Source organism: Heliangelus exortis, chromosome 3, assembly GCF_036169615.1.
Source record: "Heliangelus exortis chromosome 3, bHelExo1.hap1, whole genome shotgun sequence".
Classification (NCBI taxonomy): Eukaryota; Metazoa; Chordata; class Aves; order Apodiformes; family Trochilidae; genus Heliangelus; species Heliangelus exortis.
Window position 1 is genome coordinate 65,654,987 of NC_092424.1, and position 19,845 is coordinate 65,674,831.

At 38.9% G+C, this 19,845-nt stretch overlaps 1 protein-coding gene across 1 annotated transcript in view; it reads right to left on the bottom strand.

Moving 5' to 3' along the window:
* Nucleotides 1-19,845, bottom strand: part of SLC35F1 (solute carrier family 35 member F1) — a 235,172-nt gene that overhangs the window by 23,728 nt on the left and 191,599 nt on the right. Inside the window, exons 4-6 of the mRNA XM_071741076.1 lie at nt 14,549-14,708; nt 9,085-9,241; nt 4,327-4,379 (exon numbers count right to left, since the gene is read on the bottom strand). Of these exons, the coding sequence (XP_071597177.1) occupies nt 4,327-4,379; nt 9,085-9,241; nt 14,549-14,708 (370 nt within the window). The remainder of the gene's footprint in view (nt 1-4,326; nt 4,380-9,084; nt 9,242-14,548; nt 14,709-19,845) is intronic.

The following is a 19,845-nucleotide window of genomic DNA, read 5'->3' on the forward strand; positions in this document are numbered from 1 at the left end:
ATGTATTTGAAGGGGGGGGAAAAAGCCATATGATTTGTATCTGCTTGCAGCTTCACTTATTTCAAAACTTAAGAAAAACTGTCTACAGGACAAAAACAGTTGTGACAGCTCGAGTCCCTTAGAAGAATCTGAAGTACGAATTCATCTGAAAAAACTGCAGCAGTCAAAAAATATCAGTGTCCACATATAAATTGCTATGGCAGGAATTTGAATTCATATTCAAAATATGGATAATCATGGTAAGAGCTGCTTTTACTAACAGGTATGAATTTTTCAATGTATGCATTGTATATGATATTACACGTATCTATGTAACTACGGAATCAGCTTAGGCAGTGCTTGGAAGAGCTGCTTTCACTCTGCAACTTCTCTGTAGTAGGCAAATGATTGCATCAAATGGAGCATAGTTTTGATCGGTAAGAAATTGTTTCCATACATCAACATTAAGTCAGCTTTGAGGCTTAAATCAAGAACAGGTCAGAAGAAAAAGACATTCTGGACTACAAGTCAGCATTCCCAAAATAGAGTCTGCAAGTCACCAGCTGTTGCACAAAGCCCCTACTAGTCAGTCCAGGTTTAACACACCTATTCAGGTGCTTTGCTGGATTATGCTCTCAACTAATAGCATAATTTTATGGTGCTGCCTCAGTGTTCACATTCTTTGGCAGGCAACTACATGCACTTCACAGGCTGCTTTTCCAAAAGGCGTTTCAGTTCCAGTGGAAAATTGCTTAAACTGTAGCCATCCTGTCAGAGGTAAATATAAAGTGGCATTTCATTTACATCTTAAAAATACACATAATTCCCACCAGTTGGATGACTTTTAGTGGCAACAATAAGGAAACTGCAAATAACATATAATTTTCACATATTATTTCTGAGAAGGCCAGACTAAAAATACACTTTAAGTCAAAAGTTTGAAACCTCAGCTTCCCTGGGTATTCCTGCAGTGCAGATGCCAGCCTTGAGAATCACCACTAATTCCCAAGTACCAGGTGCTGGGACTATGTCTGACCAGGCACTAAGTCGCTGGCACCCATTACCTGAAGCAGGCACTGCTAACTTAGGAGGTGCTTTTGTTATGATCTGCTGATCAGCCAGTCTGTGTTAAACCCTGAGAAGTTCATCATTCCTCTCTGTTTTAAGGTGTGCTGGCACTTTGCTGAATCAAAAGCTTAATGCCTATGAAGGCAGCTGTGGGTGGGATTCATTACACATAACTGGACAGGTGCTGAGGGTTGGTGGTCAACAAAGATTGGGAAATTTTAGGGTGCAGGTTGTCCACTCTCTGTTGTACAGCAGCTTTAGCATAGTAGGATTTGTGCAATGCTGGTTTATTGCTGCCGATGATACAGGGAATCTATTTGTCTAAATCATTCCAGGTATCTACTCCTTCCTTCAGGTATCTATTCCTTCCAGGTGGAAGGAGTCCTGCGTTGTCTGTGAATGTTCACCCTGATGGGTAAGGTCAACAGTTTTGTCTGGTTGGCTGTTAATGCCTCACAAGTGTCTGAATTGGGCACTTAGGATCATAGGGGGAGTCAGGCTGAAAGGGAGTCAGAGGGCTATAGTTCAAATCTCACTCAAACCAGGATCAGCTGTGACATCAGACCAAGTTCCTCAGGACTTTGCCCAGCCCAGTCTCAAATCTCTGAGGCTGAAGGTTACACAACCTTTTGGCAACCTGCTCCACTGCCTGCCCTGGAGCAGTGAAGGTTTTGCCTTTTATCCATTCTGAATCTCTCATTTCAGCCTGTTGTCTTGCATCCGTCTGTCATGCACTGCTGTGAAGATCTTGTCTCTGGCCTAATAACCTCCTTGTAGGTAACACCTCCAATCCTTTTCTTCTGTAGGCTGAACAAGCCCCAGTCCCTCCGTATTTCTCCACTTCTCTTTTAAGAGTAGGCATCTTCACACAGGTGGTCAGGATCTGCCCCTGGGGACTGCTGTAAAGTAGTCCATGTACCACTAAGTCTAACATAGCTTGAAAACTTCTCTTTCAGTTTCTGAGCATGCTGGCTGAATGTTGCATGCTTTGTTTGGCTTTTGTGTTTTGATTCCAAAAGCCATTCTTTCAGATGAAATGGAATCAGTTATGATTTTTCATAATGTCTTCCTGGAATGAAATATTCAGCACACGCCCCCCCTTATAATAAAGGATACTTCCTGGGAGATTCAAACTGGCTTTTCTCTTAAATAACACTGACGTTAGTTTATTTGTTATTATTTCATCTATCACTCTACAAAATGTGTCATGGTCTCATATGAAACCACTCAGTCAGAACAGTATAATCATTCTCCTTTCAGTCAAGTTGTCAGCAAGTATTAATACTTAAACCTTCAAGGATACAGAGTTACACTTATGTATACTAAGCTTGAAGATGATGCTGTGTATCAGGGGAATTTCCAAAATTAAAACCAGGGAGAGCCACAGCCTGTTTTAAAAACAACAGACATAACAGATTGGCTTTAGATCTTTATATTAAAAAATAATTTGCATTTTACACCAGTTGAAAGGTAGCTCATCCATTTTTAATAGCACAATTATGGCAGATGGCAGCAGGCCACCTTGAGTTACTTATTAAGTTGCCTGCTGTGACTTTATGACTACCATTTGAAAGGCTGATGATTTAACTCTGCTGGACTGCAGGTTTGAGTCTGTATCAGTGGTAACTATTCAGGACAGGGATGTAAACACCCTGACACAGATTTATCAATCACTACTTGACAACTTTGTATCTCTGCCAATGCAACTGAAAGGACACTGAGTAAAGTGGAAACCAGGGAAGAGCACAGAACTACAGATAATTGCCACCATTTAATCTGTGTTCAACTACACCACATTTCCAATGATTGCTCTAACAAAGCAAGATCATAGCTATGATGCTATAGATAAGAAGATGTCCTCATGAAACATAAGGACTCTTCAGAATTGGTGACTTTCAATGACATTTTAATGGCATCACAGACCAAGTCAGACTTTATTTTAATAGCACATTTCCCTGATACTGAATTACAAATAACTCCCATGGAAATATATATGACATTTACAGGGACAGTAGACTAATTCACTATGACCATTGCTAGTTTCATCAGTACCAGATTGATTATGTCCCTGAGCTCCTTATCATGAAGTATAAACAAATACTGATGCAATTATGCTGATTATCACAGATTAAAGAAGGCCAATACACGTAGAGTGTGCAATTGAGTGTATTTCTCCACAAATTTCTTCTTCTAAATTGATTTGTTATTTAGTTTTACACCTCACCCATCAAATCTACAAGATTTCTAGGTGCAGTGTTTTGTAAAAGATGCACTCTTTTTATTAAGGTTTACCATGATGAGAGGAAACCACAAACTATGTTTAAAGAAAATAAGACTGTGTTCCATAACTTGTATCTCCTGTTCTCAGGGATTCACTGCATAATCAGTTGCCTTTGCACACTTCTCATCTGTCATTTTGACGTTTGCTCTGAAACTAAGTGACAAGCTATTGTCAATGGGTAGCCAAAGCTTGAATCCCCTGCTGAGTGAATAAGCTCTATACTATTACTATTCTTTTATTTCTTGTATTGTCATAAATAGTAAAAGAGTGATTATAAGGAACCTCCTAAATGTTGATTTGCTTTTAAAGGAAGTAATTTGTTGGAATAATTAGAAGGCAGTCTTAGATCATAAACTCAGCTCCCCAACAGAAATGGGAAAATGCAATCCACTGCATAGCAGAACACTGTAGGAGCTTCATTGTGCATGATGCTACCAAAATTTGTGTAAAAGACACATCTGTTATAATCCACCAAGACCACTTGGAAAGCAATTAACCAGTTGCATACAGAAATGCGCCCCTTGGAAATGAGTTTATGAGGCAATAATATGCACAGAAAGTACTTTTTTAGGTTTTGGTTTTTGGTTTGGGGTTTTTTTTTTTTTTTTTTTTTTGTTGTTGTTAGGTTCCATTTTCTTTCTTTAGCATTCACTGAAAAGGTTTGGCTCTTAATGACTACCTCATTTATTTGTCCCTGTGTTGCACTGAGTCTTAGAACTGAAACCCTATTATTGTTTTACTTCACAGCCTTCTGAGTAATTATCTCATGGCATTCATATGCTTAATCTAATGGTGCAAGCAAGGCATAGTACAGCAGTGGAAGGACAGATTATTTAAGAAATGTTATGAGGCAGGCACATGATTCAACCTTTGGCAGCAATGGGAGGATAAGTCACAAACATTGGTTCCTGTGAAACTTTGTGCTTGCCTCTACAAACATTAGTTTTCTCCAAGCCTCCTTCCGCAACTATCTTCAGTGAGGTAAAGTGTTTTCTTACCTATCTGCCAGTCCCAGGGAACTTTCAACAGCTCTTTGTGTTCCATGATTGCACTATAAGAGAAGAGAAGGCAAAATTTGATGGAAAAGAACAGAAATTAAATTACTTCCACTCATTCAATTCAAATACTGGACAAAACAACATAAATAACATAATCACAAAAAATCTCAGAAGGAAACAAATGCAATCAGACTTTGCTAATCCACTCTGGCATTATCCCTGTGCCTATGTATTGAAAAGATCTTCAGGGCAGTAATCAGACATGATGGCATACAATTTCCTTTGGTTTATTTCTAGCTCTCTATATACCTGACGAAAATGCCCATCCCCCTAGATATCCAATCCTCTTGTGCTCTTCTGACTAAATATTATGAAATCTTTTGAACTTCAATGTTTCATAATATATCTGTCTGAGTAATTCACCATTCAGAGCAGCTCTGTACTGTCAAATAGAGATATCACTCACTGGCTTTGGGGAGAACACCTGTGATGTTCTACACATTGAGAGAGCTCAAATAGTCAGAGCAATGAAAAAAAGCAAAGGATGGGCCCAGCCACAAAAGTCCATTTTCAACATTTTATATGTCTTGCACTATACATTAACATCAAAATCCCAGATCCAGAAAAATCTAAGGTGGCAACAAGTCAGGTCATCCCAATCCAGGCAAACAGACTCTTGGCCATCAGATATCTTGAGAGCTGCTTGGTCTTCAGTCAGCTAACCACTTTCTCTGATCTCTGATTTCCAGATAACTCCTGATGTGCAGAACTCTGCACGATAGTCTGGACACTATTTTAAACAAGTATAAAACATGGAATTACATAGATTGAAAAACAACATATCTAGTATAAAAGGTGCTACGTGGAAGACCAAGTCTAATAGTAAAACTGCAGGAACTCAGTGCCTTCAAGATTAATCTGGTCTAGAGAGCTGCATCCTGGAAATTCTAATTTGCTTGCTGCTGATGTGTGGCAAATCTAATACTGTGTACAGAATAATAAGATTATTTTGTCTGCAAAATAACTAAATTATAAGTGTCTTTGCACGCATAAGGCATATATCTCCTTTATTAGCAATTCCTGAAGACCATCAGGAAAACGAACTGCAACGTCTCTTGTTCTGACAAACAAATTCTATTACAACTTAAATGTAGGAACATTGCTTTCACCCAACTGCCTATGTGATACAAAAGAAGTATAAATCAATATGCTATGGTCTGTGATTCATTATGATCTGTGAAATAAAGGGAGGTAAGAGGAACTTTGCCAGAAGTTGCCATTTAGTAATGCCAGACTCACTGATGAATTGGGACCACAATCATCTTTGAAAGGTTGTGGTGACTGGAAGAAGTCCCAGATGATTGAAGAGATACAAATAAAACATTCAGTATCAAAAAGAGCAAATGAGTCTGGCCAGCCTTATGCTAACCTTTGGGAAGATTATGACTCAAATCTTCCCAGAAATCATTTTTAGGAAATGAAGAAGACATGACTTGAAACAAGTCAGCACACACTCATGAGTGAACCATACCTGACCAAACTGCCTTCTACCATGAAATGACTGGCTCAGTCAAATAAAAGAGAGGGAATGGATGGGAGGATGAGGTATAACCTACCTTGATTTTAGCAAAGCTTACAACATGATTTCCCAAAAGGTCTTTAAAGACTGAAAAGATATGCACAGGATGGGTGGACTATGCTCAGTATAGACTGAAGAAAAAGGCCAGAGAAACATCATGAAGTTCAAGAAAATCAAATTTTAACTCCTGCACTTGGGTGGAATCTCCCTAGGTTGGGAGATAACTGGATAGAAAGCTGCTCTTTTAGAAATAAAACAAGAAGTCCTGGAGGACATCAACCTGAATGTCAGTCAGCAATGTGTCCTTGGAGAAGAGAAGGTGAACAGCATTCTGGACTGTGTTGTTAAGAGTCTGGCCAGCAAGTTGTAGGACATGGTTTATGAGACAGCAGCTGGAGTACAGTATCCAACTTTGGACTGCTCAGAATAAGACAGACATTGACTAATTGGATAGAGTAGAGTGGAGCTCTGTCAGAATGGTCAGGTGGCTGGAGCACATGAGATAGGAGGAGATGCTGAAACAGTAGGGCTTGTTCAGTGTGAAGAAAAGAAGGGTAAATTGGGGGTGATGAGGACTGGACAGTAGTTACAGGACAGACAGTCAGACTTTCCTTGGAGGTGCATAACAAAAGGATGAACAGACAATGGACATGGGTTGCAATGTGGGAAATTCTGATTACAGATAAAGAAAAAAAATGCTGGTCAAACACTATAACAGGTTGTCCAGCAGGACTGGCATTTCAGTTCTTGGAGATACTGAAAAATCAACTGTCCAGTTTCCTGGGCAATCTGATGTAACTTTGAAGTTAGCTTTGAATTCCTTTGAGTAGGAGCTTGAAACAGAAGACCTTCAGGGGTCCAGCACAAAACGGGTTGTTCTATGATTATATGATTCCATCAGACAGCATTATCTCCATTTGCTGGGTGGTTGCTATATTTCAGACGCTTGTCAACTAACTACTTCTTTTTTGATATACAGTTCCACCCTGTTTCCATTACATTTTATCCACTACACATCTCTTTCCATCATGCCTGGAAAGTTAGCCAACTCTTTCCTTCACTTTGCCTTAACACCTTGGTCCTTCTCTTGCTGTCCAACAGGCATTATTTTACATTCCAGGTTTATTTTACATTCTAGCCCAACAGTAAGCACTCTTGCTAAACTATTCTAGAAAAAAACAACCTTGAAAAGTCCTCTTCAGAGACACAGCCCTGTAGTAGAGCTGACACATGAACTAACGTGAGTGACACATACTTATGCAGGTATTTGTAAATACAGATGGAATAAAAGGCAAACAGCAAGGATTTTTGTTAAATATTATTTTGAAATCAATGCATATCCATAAAAGGGATATTCACTTGTGAGTACTGTTCTGTCTCTCCCACATTCAGCACTGTTTTACACACTGCTTCTTATTTTTCCTTCTTCAGAAATGAACTGCTCCCTGTAAATCCTATGAACATGAGAGTTACACCTCCAGTGGTCTTACCACATGTTACCCATCCTCAATCACCCTGAGGATGCCGACCAAACTTTAACCAGTGCTGTGTCTACCATACTGGAAAATGATTTTATTTCTTAGACATTCATTTCTCAAACTACTTTGGGTTAAAGAGCATAAAGGTCCTATATTGCTTCAAAGTGGCCAGTCATGTTTCAAACAAGAAAAAATTCTGCAGTTGCAACATGGAGAGCTGGCTTCTTGAAATAATTGGTACATTTAGTTAGATTAAACCTCTGTGAACACATAACTATGTGACATCTGCTCTTCAGTGGAAAGAAAATGCTGAATTGCTGCACAGAATCAAGTAGCAGAAAAATTACTGGCCTGCCCCAGGATGCAAGTTTTTACACCCTTGTTAAAAAAAATATGTTCTTGAGCTATCTGTGGTTGGGTCTCCACAAAGTGCCACAAAAGCACTAGCACAAAATGCTGCAGAAGCTGGGAGAGTAAAACCTGCTTGGAAGAACTTCTGGGCCAAAGGCTGACGAGGAAACCCTTAGGACTTTCAGCATAGACATGGTTTCTTATTGTTTTGTTCTAGTTTTTTCCTTTGTATACAAAGATGCCTTACTCCAGCACCATCTTCTACCCAGGCACACATCTCACAGACCCTGAATTGTGCCTAACTGTCTAGTTCAAGAGGGGATAATGGCACTATAATTAAATTCAGGAATACAAGACATGTACATGACAGTTTACACACACGGAGCAAGACAAAGGCACTGATTTTATGCCACCAGAATCATTTAGTACTTGCCTATCATGAACACTGTAGGTGAAAAAAATGCTTTAGACAAAGATGCTAGGCACATCTATGCACTCTTGAATTCTATAGTTTTGAAAAAAGAACTACTTGTGTTGCAGCCTGTCAATATAAATAATTTTAAATCATACTTTCAGATTCCACATAAATATAATAAGCTTCCTGGCTAAAGAAATACAACTAATTGAGTGGGAATTGATGTGTCATTGTTTTGATCAGTCTCTCTTCTTAGAAGCTGAGTAGCTCAGATGTGCAGGGAAGCAACTTGGTTTTGACTAATAATCAAAAGTTATTCGATGTGACAAGCACTAGTGACAGATCTGCATAAAATGTAGAAATCTTGCATGCTGACTTTTACTACACTGTCAACAGTCACAGTATTACAACATTGAAAGCTGCCTTCCAATTCTTAGACTTGCATGTGGGATGGTTAGGTACATGTAGATTCAGACATCACTCAGTAGCTCCTAAAATGCATGAAAAAATCACTTGAGTACTAAATATTTTGAAATGAGAAGGCCAGTTTCCTAAAGGCTTTTTCAGGATTTCTGCTTTATCATAATGTAGTTACATAGCATGAGCCAACCAGTAAAATACCTTTTCTACCTCTGTGTTATTCTTATTCTTATTCTTATTCTTATTCTTATTCTTATTCTTATTCTTATTCTTATTCTTATTCTTATTCTTATTCTTATTCTTATTCTTTTTTATTCTTATTCTTATTATTTCTACTTTTGTGTCATTCAAATCCACCAATCTGAAATACAAAAAACCAATGCAAAGTCCAGAGCAAGAGAACACCTACTTCTCCACAGCAAATGGCTACGTTGGAAGAGAAGGTTGGGGTACCTGAATGGAAGCCATAGCTACACTTATTGGAATGAACTTGGGGCTCAAACCTGCTCACTTACAGCTGAATTCCACTGAAGAAGGAGCCAAAGAGTCCAATCATGCCCAGGAATTCCACTCGACTCAGATTTCGGACGATGTACTCCTCACAAACGTTGGAGATGCCGTATAGTGTTGCTCCACCCAGCACTAAGAGATCCCCTATCAGTTTATTTTCACCTAGGAATAAACAGAGGGAAAGTTGGAATGTCTCCAAACAACGATCTTTTGTCTAGAACTTCCCTTCAGATTTCAGTCTGCATTGCAAGTTCTTCCCTTCAGATTTCAGTCCTCAGTCACTAAGTAGCCCATATCTAGGTTAATAAGCTGAATGCAAATGTTCTGTCATTTTAACAGTTTTCATTCAACACCATAGCAAACAGTAGCAGGGGTAAAGGGAGAGCATTATCCCTGCTATAGATAAGAGAATCTGAAAGACCAAAAATTTTGTAAGAAAACAATTCTGAAATCAAGTGGCACTCCTTCAGTGATCAATCCTTTTAATTTTATTATTATTACATATTTTGCAGATAGAATGTGACTCAGCTCTATAGAGCTGTTTGAATCTCATTTTGAAATCTAACAAGTTTAGAACATGTCTGGTATTTAGATGTGAAAGCAGCTGAAAAATGCCATGTACCTGTGAAACGAATGAAGAAATTGTTACAACCCCAATACTGACCTCATTTTTACATGAAGCTGTTTGACAAGAAAGAAGAGGAAGGCTGGGGTGTAGACAGGCTGATGATAATGACATATTTTTAAAATAGGCTCAATTAACATAGCAGTACCTAATGCAACCAATGGACACCGAGATGTATTTTCAGTACCTTCAGGTATATATACTTATTAGGAAACTGTATTATCAAAGACTGAAATATTTTTAAGACTTGGAGGCTTTTATTATAGGGAGTGAGGAGCGCTGCAGGGAGATTTTGTCAAGATCAAGTTTCAGCTTGAAAATTGAGTCCCTGGCTTTGCAAACTGATGAATGCATATATGATTTGTTAAATGATTTCTACAAGAGTTACAGCTTCGCCAAGCTGTCAGACACTGCTGCAGAACCATGTTTTGAAAGGCTGTATTTTCCTTTGAAAAGGTTCAGTAGAAGTGCTGAAGTACTAAACTGTATTTTTTTGAAAGAAACTTTGTTTTCTTTTAAACAAGCTCTTGATTTCTTTTTTTCAGTTCCTGTCTTTTTAAGTTTTATTTTTATTGATTTTTAAAATACACACCACAGTAAACAAAAATGGAAGCCAAACAATCTGACTGGTTCAAAATGATCTTTCCAACATTTTCCTTTCTGAAGTCCTTTTTAAGCCTTCAGTTTTCATTCAAAACTACAGTGCTGAAATTTCCAGTCAGAAGAAATTTGGTCAGAAGAGGACAGACCAAGGGTTCATTTGTTCAGTATCTTGCCTCTAACACTGGTTATAAGCACCTGAAAAGTACATGTTGCTTAAGAACTATTGGGATAAAGTTTAGAATGCTTCAAATAATAGTGTCTTACTCTTCAGCATTTTTCAGCTCAGAGGAGTTGTGGCTTCTGTCTATCTACCAAACACTCCTAGATTTCACTTTCATGTACTCATCCATTCTTTCACTGAATTTCTGCTTTGCATTTATCTTGATTGACTGCATGTTTACATTTGAGCATTTATCCTTTTAAGATTCGGGACTTATTCTGCTTTTAGTATTCTTTTGCAATCAGCCATGGAAGATGCCCTTAATTCAAAATAAGCATCAGCACTTTAGAAAACCTCTTCACATACCCCTGATGCATTTGATGTTCCACAGTGGCTTCAATCATCCCTCACTGAGCTCACTCATTTGATATTTATTACAGCTGCTCACTAACACTTTGGGAAGTGCTGCTGAAAAAGCTTTTGACCTTAAGAGCTCGGCTATGCTGAACTCCTGAGACAAAAATATCATCTTTTGCAACTGCAAAACAAAGACTGCTCAGCATCTGAGCATTTTCAGAGAGATGGAATGGCCTCAAACACCTCACCCTGATGGCTCTCCCCAAGAACTCATGCTTGGAAAGCCTCAGCCTTCAGGACTTTCCCAGAAGAGGAAGTCAAGACCTGACCAGAGCACAGATGTGCCCAGCCCAGGATCCTCCTCTGGCACTGAGCAGTGCTGGGCTGTAGAAAGCATACAGAAACAGAATGATTTTTAACAGCCACTTCTCAGGAGATCAGGGATTTTTTGAAATGGTAGTTGCATTAGACCATCAAACCTGAGAGATTCTTCATTAACGAGTGAAGTCCATATATTTTTTGCCTGGTTTTAACAATACTTCATGTGTTTTTAGCTTTTAAAGCCAATACCTTGAATTATAGTGGACATCTCATAATTTTTTGGTTGTGACATATATTTCAGAATCACTTTATACCAACTCTCTCCATACCACTGAAGACTTCATGTACCTTTATTGTATTCTGTCTCATCTTTCCTAAGGGAAAGTCCCAGTCCTAAGACTTCCTAAGACAAGTCCCAGTCTGCCTTCACATCATCACGAAGCCATTTTTGGCCATTGAACGGCTTTCTCACCTTTCTCCATTGCTTCTATAGACTTCTTTTCTGGTCATTTCTTTTTGAAATACAGGAACTAGAGTAACGTATGGTACTCAAGAAGTTAGTGAATCAAAACTTTAGATAATGGTATAAAAATGTTTTAGACTATGTTTTTGGTTTCTTTTCTAATATATTCTAGCATCCTGGTTGTCAAATGCTTTTTGTTTGCTTCCTTAAGAGGATGATTTTAGAATTTTCCCCTAAGACTCATATATACTAGTAGAGAATTTTACATGGATGTAAAATTCACATGCATCTGCTGGTTTTATTGCTAAGGAAATATGTACCAACTGACCAGAGCCATTTGAAAGGCTTTCAGGTCAATACAGTTGTACTTGACCAATTTAATGGAATAGGTCATTCTGAAGAAACACAAGGCATACACTGGCAAAGCATGCTTCAAATTAACCACTGTAAGCATATTTACTGTTCTCTGGAAGCAGAAGTCATACAGTCCAGAGAAGAGTGAATGTTCTAGGGACTAGTTATAGCACTATAATGTAATATAAATAATTTAAATATGAACTCTGTTATGACAGGACTGCTTTTCACACTCTCACTGGACCGCTTTGCCACATTTTTACCTTAACCTCCAGCATTAAGACAGGTTTCTCTTTGTTTTTTGGCTGTAAGTTTATCATGATGATCATAATATCTAAAAATTAACCTAAATGTGTCCTATCTTGGACTAAACGCATATCTCTCATATCCTCATTAACATGGCTGAAGTGACCAGTTTTACGAGACAGTGGTAAGCTAAAACTGTGAAGTGCTTTGAAAAATCTGGATGAAACACTTCAGATGTCTGTATCTGAGACCCCTGTGTATTACAGGAGCACAAGCACCAAGATGCCTCAGGGATATTAGTTCAGAAAAGAGTTATTTTAAGGCATACTTGACATGTAAGGTGATAGAACACAAAATACTCGATAGTAATTGCTTTTTCCATTGAGTAATGTGCAAAACATCAGTCAGGATATAATAAAAAGAGATAAGCTACCAGATATTTATTGAAAGTTGAGAGTATGCCTGCACTTTATACCTAATTCCTCCAGATAGTTTGGAAAATACCTGTTAATCTATCAGTGATGCATTTTAAATTCATGTTCTCATACTCTAAGAGCTGACAGGCTAAATTGCTGGATGCTTAGCAAAGCCTTCTGGCACTTCTAATACAGTAAATAGTATGGTCAACAGGGGCTTTAAGGTGTCAACAGATCTTATCCACTGAAATACAGGATAAACAGAAGAGTTTACTTAGGACAAATACAGCATCATTGTTTCAGTGTATTCATTTCTTCTATCTACCCAGTTCTAGGAAATATCCTAGAAATAGTGTGGAACACTTTAATGAAGAGTTTCAAGAATTAATTTTTTTTGCTGTCAATCCTTTTTATTTGTAGGTTTTTAATGTATAGTTTTATCCCTTGAGAAAAATTAAACCAGCTGATCTATTCTACTCTGTAAAAAGCAACATCATTAGTAACATTTTGCCACTTATAAAAAAGAAAAAAAAAATGCAGCGTCTCTGTGTAGCAATAAGCATGGACACAGTTTTTCTAATGTAGGTTCAAATTAAAAGGCAATAATGCACCTTAACATATCTTTTCTGGACAAATTTACCAAACAGCTATACCTGTGCTTTAATGGTGTATTTGGCAAATGATATTAAACTGTTGCAGTTGGATGGTGACGTGTCAGTGTTCTTCAATCTGTTCCTTGTCCACTGAGGTCCATTTGTCCCACACACTCCACCTGATCCACAACTCACCTGCCCTAGCATGTCGTTCTCTAGTTTACTGGGACATGGGATGTTTCCCCTGGAACCCAGAGCTGAAATCTCAATCCCTCTGAAATCAGTCATTCCCAATGCAGCCTTGGCTGGTTGATTTTATAATACAGAGTATATTCTTTTTAGCTGGGGTAGGGCTATATCAGGAGGAGACCAATGAACTAGAAGTCTTTTTTTAGGATAAAGGAGCAGGATAAAAGGGAGCAGGGAGATATGGTGAGTACTGTCACAAACTCCCTTCTTTTATTTAGTAGCATCCTGGCAAATGCAGTTCTTACAGCACTTGCATTTGTATTCAGAAAGCTGAGTCAAGAATTTTAAATCCCAGTGTATTATGCTCAGCTCACAATTCAGTGCTTTTAATTAAGAATGAAAACTGTGCCTAATTGACAATCTTTGAAAAGAATTTCCACCCTTCCCACATCATTTGGGTTGGCACTAGAGAAATCAATGTGACAGAGGAAGCTGATCGATGAAATCTAGCTCTGTCTAGTCTGCTTTAATAGCTACACACAGTTATTCATGTGATGCCACATATAAAACTGAACATTTTACACACAAGGAGGTTCTTTTCAACAATGATGCAGGCAACCCACAAACCATTACTCTGAGACTGTGTGCAAAACCCAGCTGGTACAGTTTAGTATGTAGGTTTGGTGTCATTTAGCACCTGCCCAGCCACCCTGCCTCTGCAAGGAGAAAAGGAGCAAAGTTGAAAAGCAAAAGTACACAGTGGAGAGGAGAGATGTTCATGACTCAAAGATATAGCCAATATGGAATTGAGGTTTGCAGTCAAACAACTAAGCCAGAGCAGAATGAAACCATAAAGATCTAGCTGGTTGCTGTAGAACAGAGGGTGACCTGTGTTGCAGACACAGGTTTCACAAAGTCTGTTTACAGCAGTGCTGATTTCTATGTGTCTGCCCATTTTTGTTCTCTTTCCCTTCTGAAAAAGAAGCAACTTGGAATGGTGCAATGCATTGTATCCCTCAAGGCACAGAGTTTCTTGACAACTTTTTATATTTATTTTTTAATTTTGGTCTCAGTCTGACATGTTCTGGTCAATGGCTTCTCTGAAGAGAGATTGGACATACAACCCAGCCATCCTTACTCACCTGCTCCTTGCTGTCTCCCAACAAGGACATCTGCTCCAGCCATGCAGCCCATGCCCAAAATGCAGACCACGATCCCAATAAAATGTACTGCCTTGTATCGGACCAGTAAGAAGAACCAGGAGAGCAGGATCACCACTGGGATGACAAAACAGTCTAGGAGCTGTCAAGAAAGAGGAAAGATTAACAAATTAACCTGCTAATACTTTGCCCTGAGATAGATTCCAAGAGAGGGAAGCAGGGTTATTTAGTTAGTAATGCCACTTTCTACCAGACAGCAAGTGTATGGAAGTGGTTGTGCCATCCATCGGACAGAAGACAAGACTAATCTGTTCATGACTATTCTATGAATTCAGGAGAGCTGTTGCTCTACAGTAACACCAAAATGCACTGCCTTGCTCTTGGATTCAGGTGCATATTTCAAATCCATGGGAAGGAAACCTGGGCCAAAAGAGAACCACATGGCTCCATCTGGTCCTCGCCTCTGCTGATTAACAGACAAAGACTGAGGGTGGTTTTCCTGCAGTCTAGACATACGATTTAAATCAGTCATTTCAGGTCTAATTAGCAAGAATGTTCATAATACACAAGTTGACCTGATTTATTAAATCTGGCCATATAAATCAAGGGGCTTCTGCATACAGAATGCTTATGAAAAATTTGCACCTTGTGGGGACTTTTAGCTTCTTGAAAATATAGTCCTATATGTCTCTGAAAGAAAAAAAAGAAAGGAAAAAAAAAAACCCCACAAAAAAACCCCCATCTTTCCTGTAGTGCAAGAAACCCAGACTTCTTGCCAATAAACCCTGGGTAAGAGCTTTTTCAAAGAAATGTTATGAAAAAAATTTTTCACTGTTTTGTTTTGTTTTGTTTTCCAGAGACATCTAGTGATAAACCCAGAGAACCTGTGATTGAAAAGAAAAAAAATATGTACCAAATACTTGTGAGAGAACCTTGATATTTTCAAATAAAAATATATTTTAGAAACTAGCAGTACTTCACCTGGAGACAAAATTCTGGGTTAAAAACACCCAAAAGAAACTTGATTTTACTATTTTACTCCAGCTTCCTAAAAGGCTACAGTAATTAAAAGTCATGATTCTGTGGACTTTGCAGGGTACACTACTTTTCAGTGCCAGTTGACATAGCAGGAACCAGAGCTATATGGTTGCATCTTCTTCCTAACAAAAATGTGTACAACAACCAAAGGAAAAGACAGTGTCCACAGTTCTGGAAAACTACTCCACATTATGATTTTAGAAGATGTATTTTTTTTTCCTTACATATGGGTGTGCTACCTGCTGCTACTTGCTCGCACAATGTGATTTAGTGCTAAGAATATTAAGTAGTATAAAATAATTATCATATTTCTCTCAACTGCTTTTTCCATGTGTTATCTGAAAAGATTTTTGGATTATTTCAAGAATTTCAGTGCTTAGAAAGTAATTCCTTAAATGTGAGACACCTAGGTAATAAATATTAAACTTGGGGGATCAGCAAAAATTGTGGACTAAGGCTAATTTCCCTGAAACTTTGAAAAAAAAAGCATATGCAGTGGAAACCCATCCATTTCAAAGATTCTCCATAAGTAGCTAAAGCCTTCAGAAGAGAACTGGTTCAGCAGCGGGCCCATGCTGCTCTCAGGAGGCTGAAACAGTCCCAGAGAACTGCAGAATTGATGAGGGAAATTACAGATGGGAGAGGGCTGTGCTAAAAGCAGGTTCTGCATTTAAATCGAGCTAAGGCACAGTCAGGACTCTTTACAGTGAAAACTTCCAGCAGACCTCAAAACACTATCTTTCACAGACCAAACATGAAAATGTTCAAGGTCTGAAAGAACTGCAATGAGCTCCTTTGTCTGCATACTACATTTGCTCTGACTCTGCAGAGCCTGTAGCTTGTACTGTGTATATTGGAGCTAGCACTCAGTACCCAGTCTTTGAAAAAGAATGTATATATAAGACAAAACATATGCACGAACAGCTTCAGAAGTCATTCAGCTGGGAGCTGCCAGCTCCTGGAGCAGGGAGGACTGGTGGTAGGACTACTGTGCACACACATTAACTCCTGGGATGTGGCACTGGGGAGGTGGCATGCAGCCTGCTTCTGTCCCTGGAAGGCCCACTCAGCACGGATGGTAGTGGCTGCATGGATAACATCCCTTGTGCATTCCTCATGCCCTGTGGACTTCTTCCCTTCTCCAAGGCAGCCCTAGTGCACACCAGGATGGTACCAGCAATAGGTGGCACCTCTGAGGGAAGCTCGCTCTTCAGTGTCACCTCTGGGATGTGGGCACAACTCAACACCTCCCCTCTCAATCCACAGCTCATATCATCATACCTGTATGTGCTGGACATATGACCCTTGTGATCTGTGCCTGCACACAGTGCACACATCAACTCAGCTGAAGCTGATGAGGAGGATGGGCTCAGCTGAGGAGGGAAATGGCACCAAGCAGCAGGAAGTTACTCCTTACACTGCTTGTAGCCAGCTGAAGGTGTGAATGCCTCTATCCCAACCCTTCCCAGTGCAGCATCCAACAAGTGAGTTTAACTCAGTTTTCTGACATCATCAGAATTTCCCATTATTTAAAGTATAGCTACAATGAAGATGGAGGCTCTTCTTTTCACCAGGAGCCCCATGGAGAAGACAAGGAGCAACAAGTACAACTTACAGTGTGAGAGGTCTTATATTGACATAAGAAAGAATTTTTTTACATAGGGAACAATCAGTCACTGGCAAAATCTCCCCAGGTATGGGGTAGGGTCCCTGCCACTGTAGGTTTTCAAGGGGCAATTGGACAAGGTGCTGAGACCTAGGCATCCTTCCCCACAAATGGCTGGATCAGATGATCTTTGGAAATCCCTTTCAAGCTGGGCTGTTCTATGAGTCTAATTTAACTTGCAGTTAACATCAAAACAAAGTGGAGGAGAAGTATACAGGCACCTGTATCACTTTGGAGACAGCAACATAAATCACCGGTAAAACCCATCATTATCTGGCTCAGTGCACATGGCTTCCCTTTCACATCATCCTCCTGAAGCCACCAGCAGATTACACCAACTCAACTTCGTACAGAGAGGAGAAGAGGCACCCTTACATTTGACTTTCATCTGAACCTAAATCCAAGGGACAAGTGAAAGGTGCTGCGGTCTGACATTTTCTTCGTCAGGAGAGCCTAACATTTGAGTACCATCCTTCTCTTACATACACACACCACTTCATAAAAAACAGTGCCCAAGACAGAGCAGAAAGCCTTATACAACAGCTGAGCTCAGAGGTATTCTAAGAAACCACCTATTAAGAAAGACACTATGTGTCTGAAAGCATCTTTCCAGTTCTTTTCTGTGCAAAGGTGAACCTTCACCATCACTGGACCTTTTGATTTTGCACAATCAGGAGCTGTGGTCTTTTGAGAGACACAGGGTGACTCAGTTGACTTTTTTGACCCCTAATGTTTGGAACCCCTTGCCCACCTTTACATAGAGAGCATGACAGTGCATGATCATCATGGGAGAGGAGCTTTGATAAGGGCTGCTTTACTTTAGGCTAAGCAAAAAAATTGAACATTTTCTTGTGAATATGAGATATAGTTGGGTGCTAGTGTGATTTCAATAGCCCCTTTTAAAAATTGTTTGTACCCACAGCATGTGTGCTTCAACATGCAAATTCCTCCCACTACCAGTATTTTAGAAGAAGATTTAAAAAATTCCTCTCATTCCATAAATATTTAAACATACCTATACTGTCAAGTGTGTGAAGATGTATCTTTTAAGCACTAAAATGAAGGGATGCATGAACAGAAAGTGCTACAAACAAACAGTGCTGACAGCAGCTGGAAAATGCCTCTTTGGGGCTGGCAGTCCAAGGTCTAACCTATAAATTGCTATTTGGAATACTGCAGCACCAACAGACATAAACATTTAATGTTCACTGACATCATATAGTTCCTGAACTGTGCTTAGTCTATTCCTATAATTAAACAGTGGGGTAAACAGAAATAAATTAGGTTACTGTAATATAAGCAATAATACAACCTACTGTATATTGCTTCACTAGTTTTTGGATATTGCTCTACATTTCACTTCTGGACTAAATTTGCACTGCATTTGTTCAGATAAACCTGTCTAGTAGAAGAAAAAATGCACATATATTCTACAGTCAAAAGATAAGAGACTGTGGGTTACCTGATCTGTAATAGAGCTTTCTTGTTTTGTGGGTTTTTTATCTTTGCTGCTTTTCTTTCTTGCTTTTGTTTGTTTGTTATTAGTTATTTCAGCTACCAAGAAAAAACCATACCTGTCACATATCTGATTACAAAGCTTTTACCACAACAAAAATAAATTAAGCCTCTTGAATTTAATTTATAGTACATAAAGGTCAGTTGTTTACCAGTATTTCCTAAGAATCATCTTTGATATTTTCCTTCTTTTTCATTACTTTTTCAGGTGACTGTCATTATGTTAAATTAATGAGTGACCTGATTTATTCCTGTTAATTACAGAAGTTACCAGATCTCAATAAACTATTAAAAAAGAAAACCAACAAACCCACATATTTTCTATTTTCCCACAGGAAGATATCAAAACTGATAGGACTGTGTGATGCAGACCACGTTCTTTGACCCTGCCATGTTGTCTGTGGTTCTTCAATCACAGCTCTGTTTTAGAAGGCAGGATACAAAAATATATAATCTATTGATATACCATCCTACAGAAACTCATTTCTATTATAAAAATGCTGTGTTGTTGTAGAGATTGAAGATTATTATTTGACTCCAAAAGATTGCACACTGCATCTAAGTTTACTGATGACACACAATGTTGAGATATATTGCCTCTGATTACTTGTTTTTTTTTAAATTATGTTGACTTTATTATACTTGTGAATCATAGAGAAATTCTTCATTGCCAACAGTAAATATCAAGTCTCTGATCTCACAAATTCTGCATGTGTTTGCATATCTATACCCTGTTAGTCATTGAAAAGGAGAGCTGGCAAGCTTTAGAAGAAAGGTCTGTAATACAGAGGGTGAACTGCTGACCTGCCATGATATCAAAAAGAAAAAAAGCTCCTGAGCAAACTCCCTGTGGGAACAGCTGAGCTGAATCTCCCTTTTTAAACATTCATTGCATTTCCCCCTCCCCTCCAGTTATAAGCCCCTTTGTTCACATTAGGCATTTCTCATTAGCTCTGCCCTCCAGCAAATCATGTGGAGACTCAGCTGTACCCTCTGCCCAGAGCAGGGGGATCAGTAAAATCAGTGTTGTATTTGTCAAATATTCTATGGCCAAGTACAG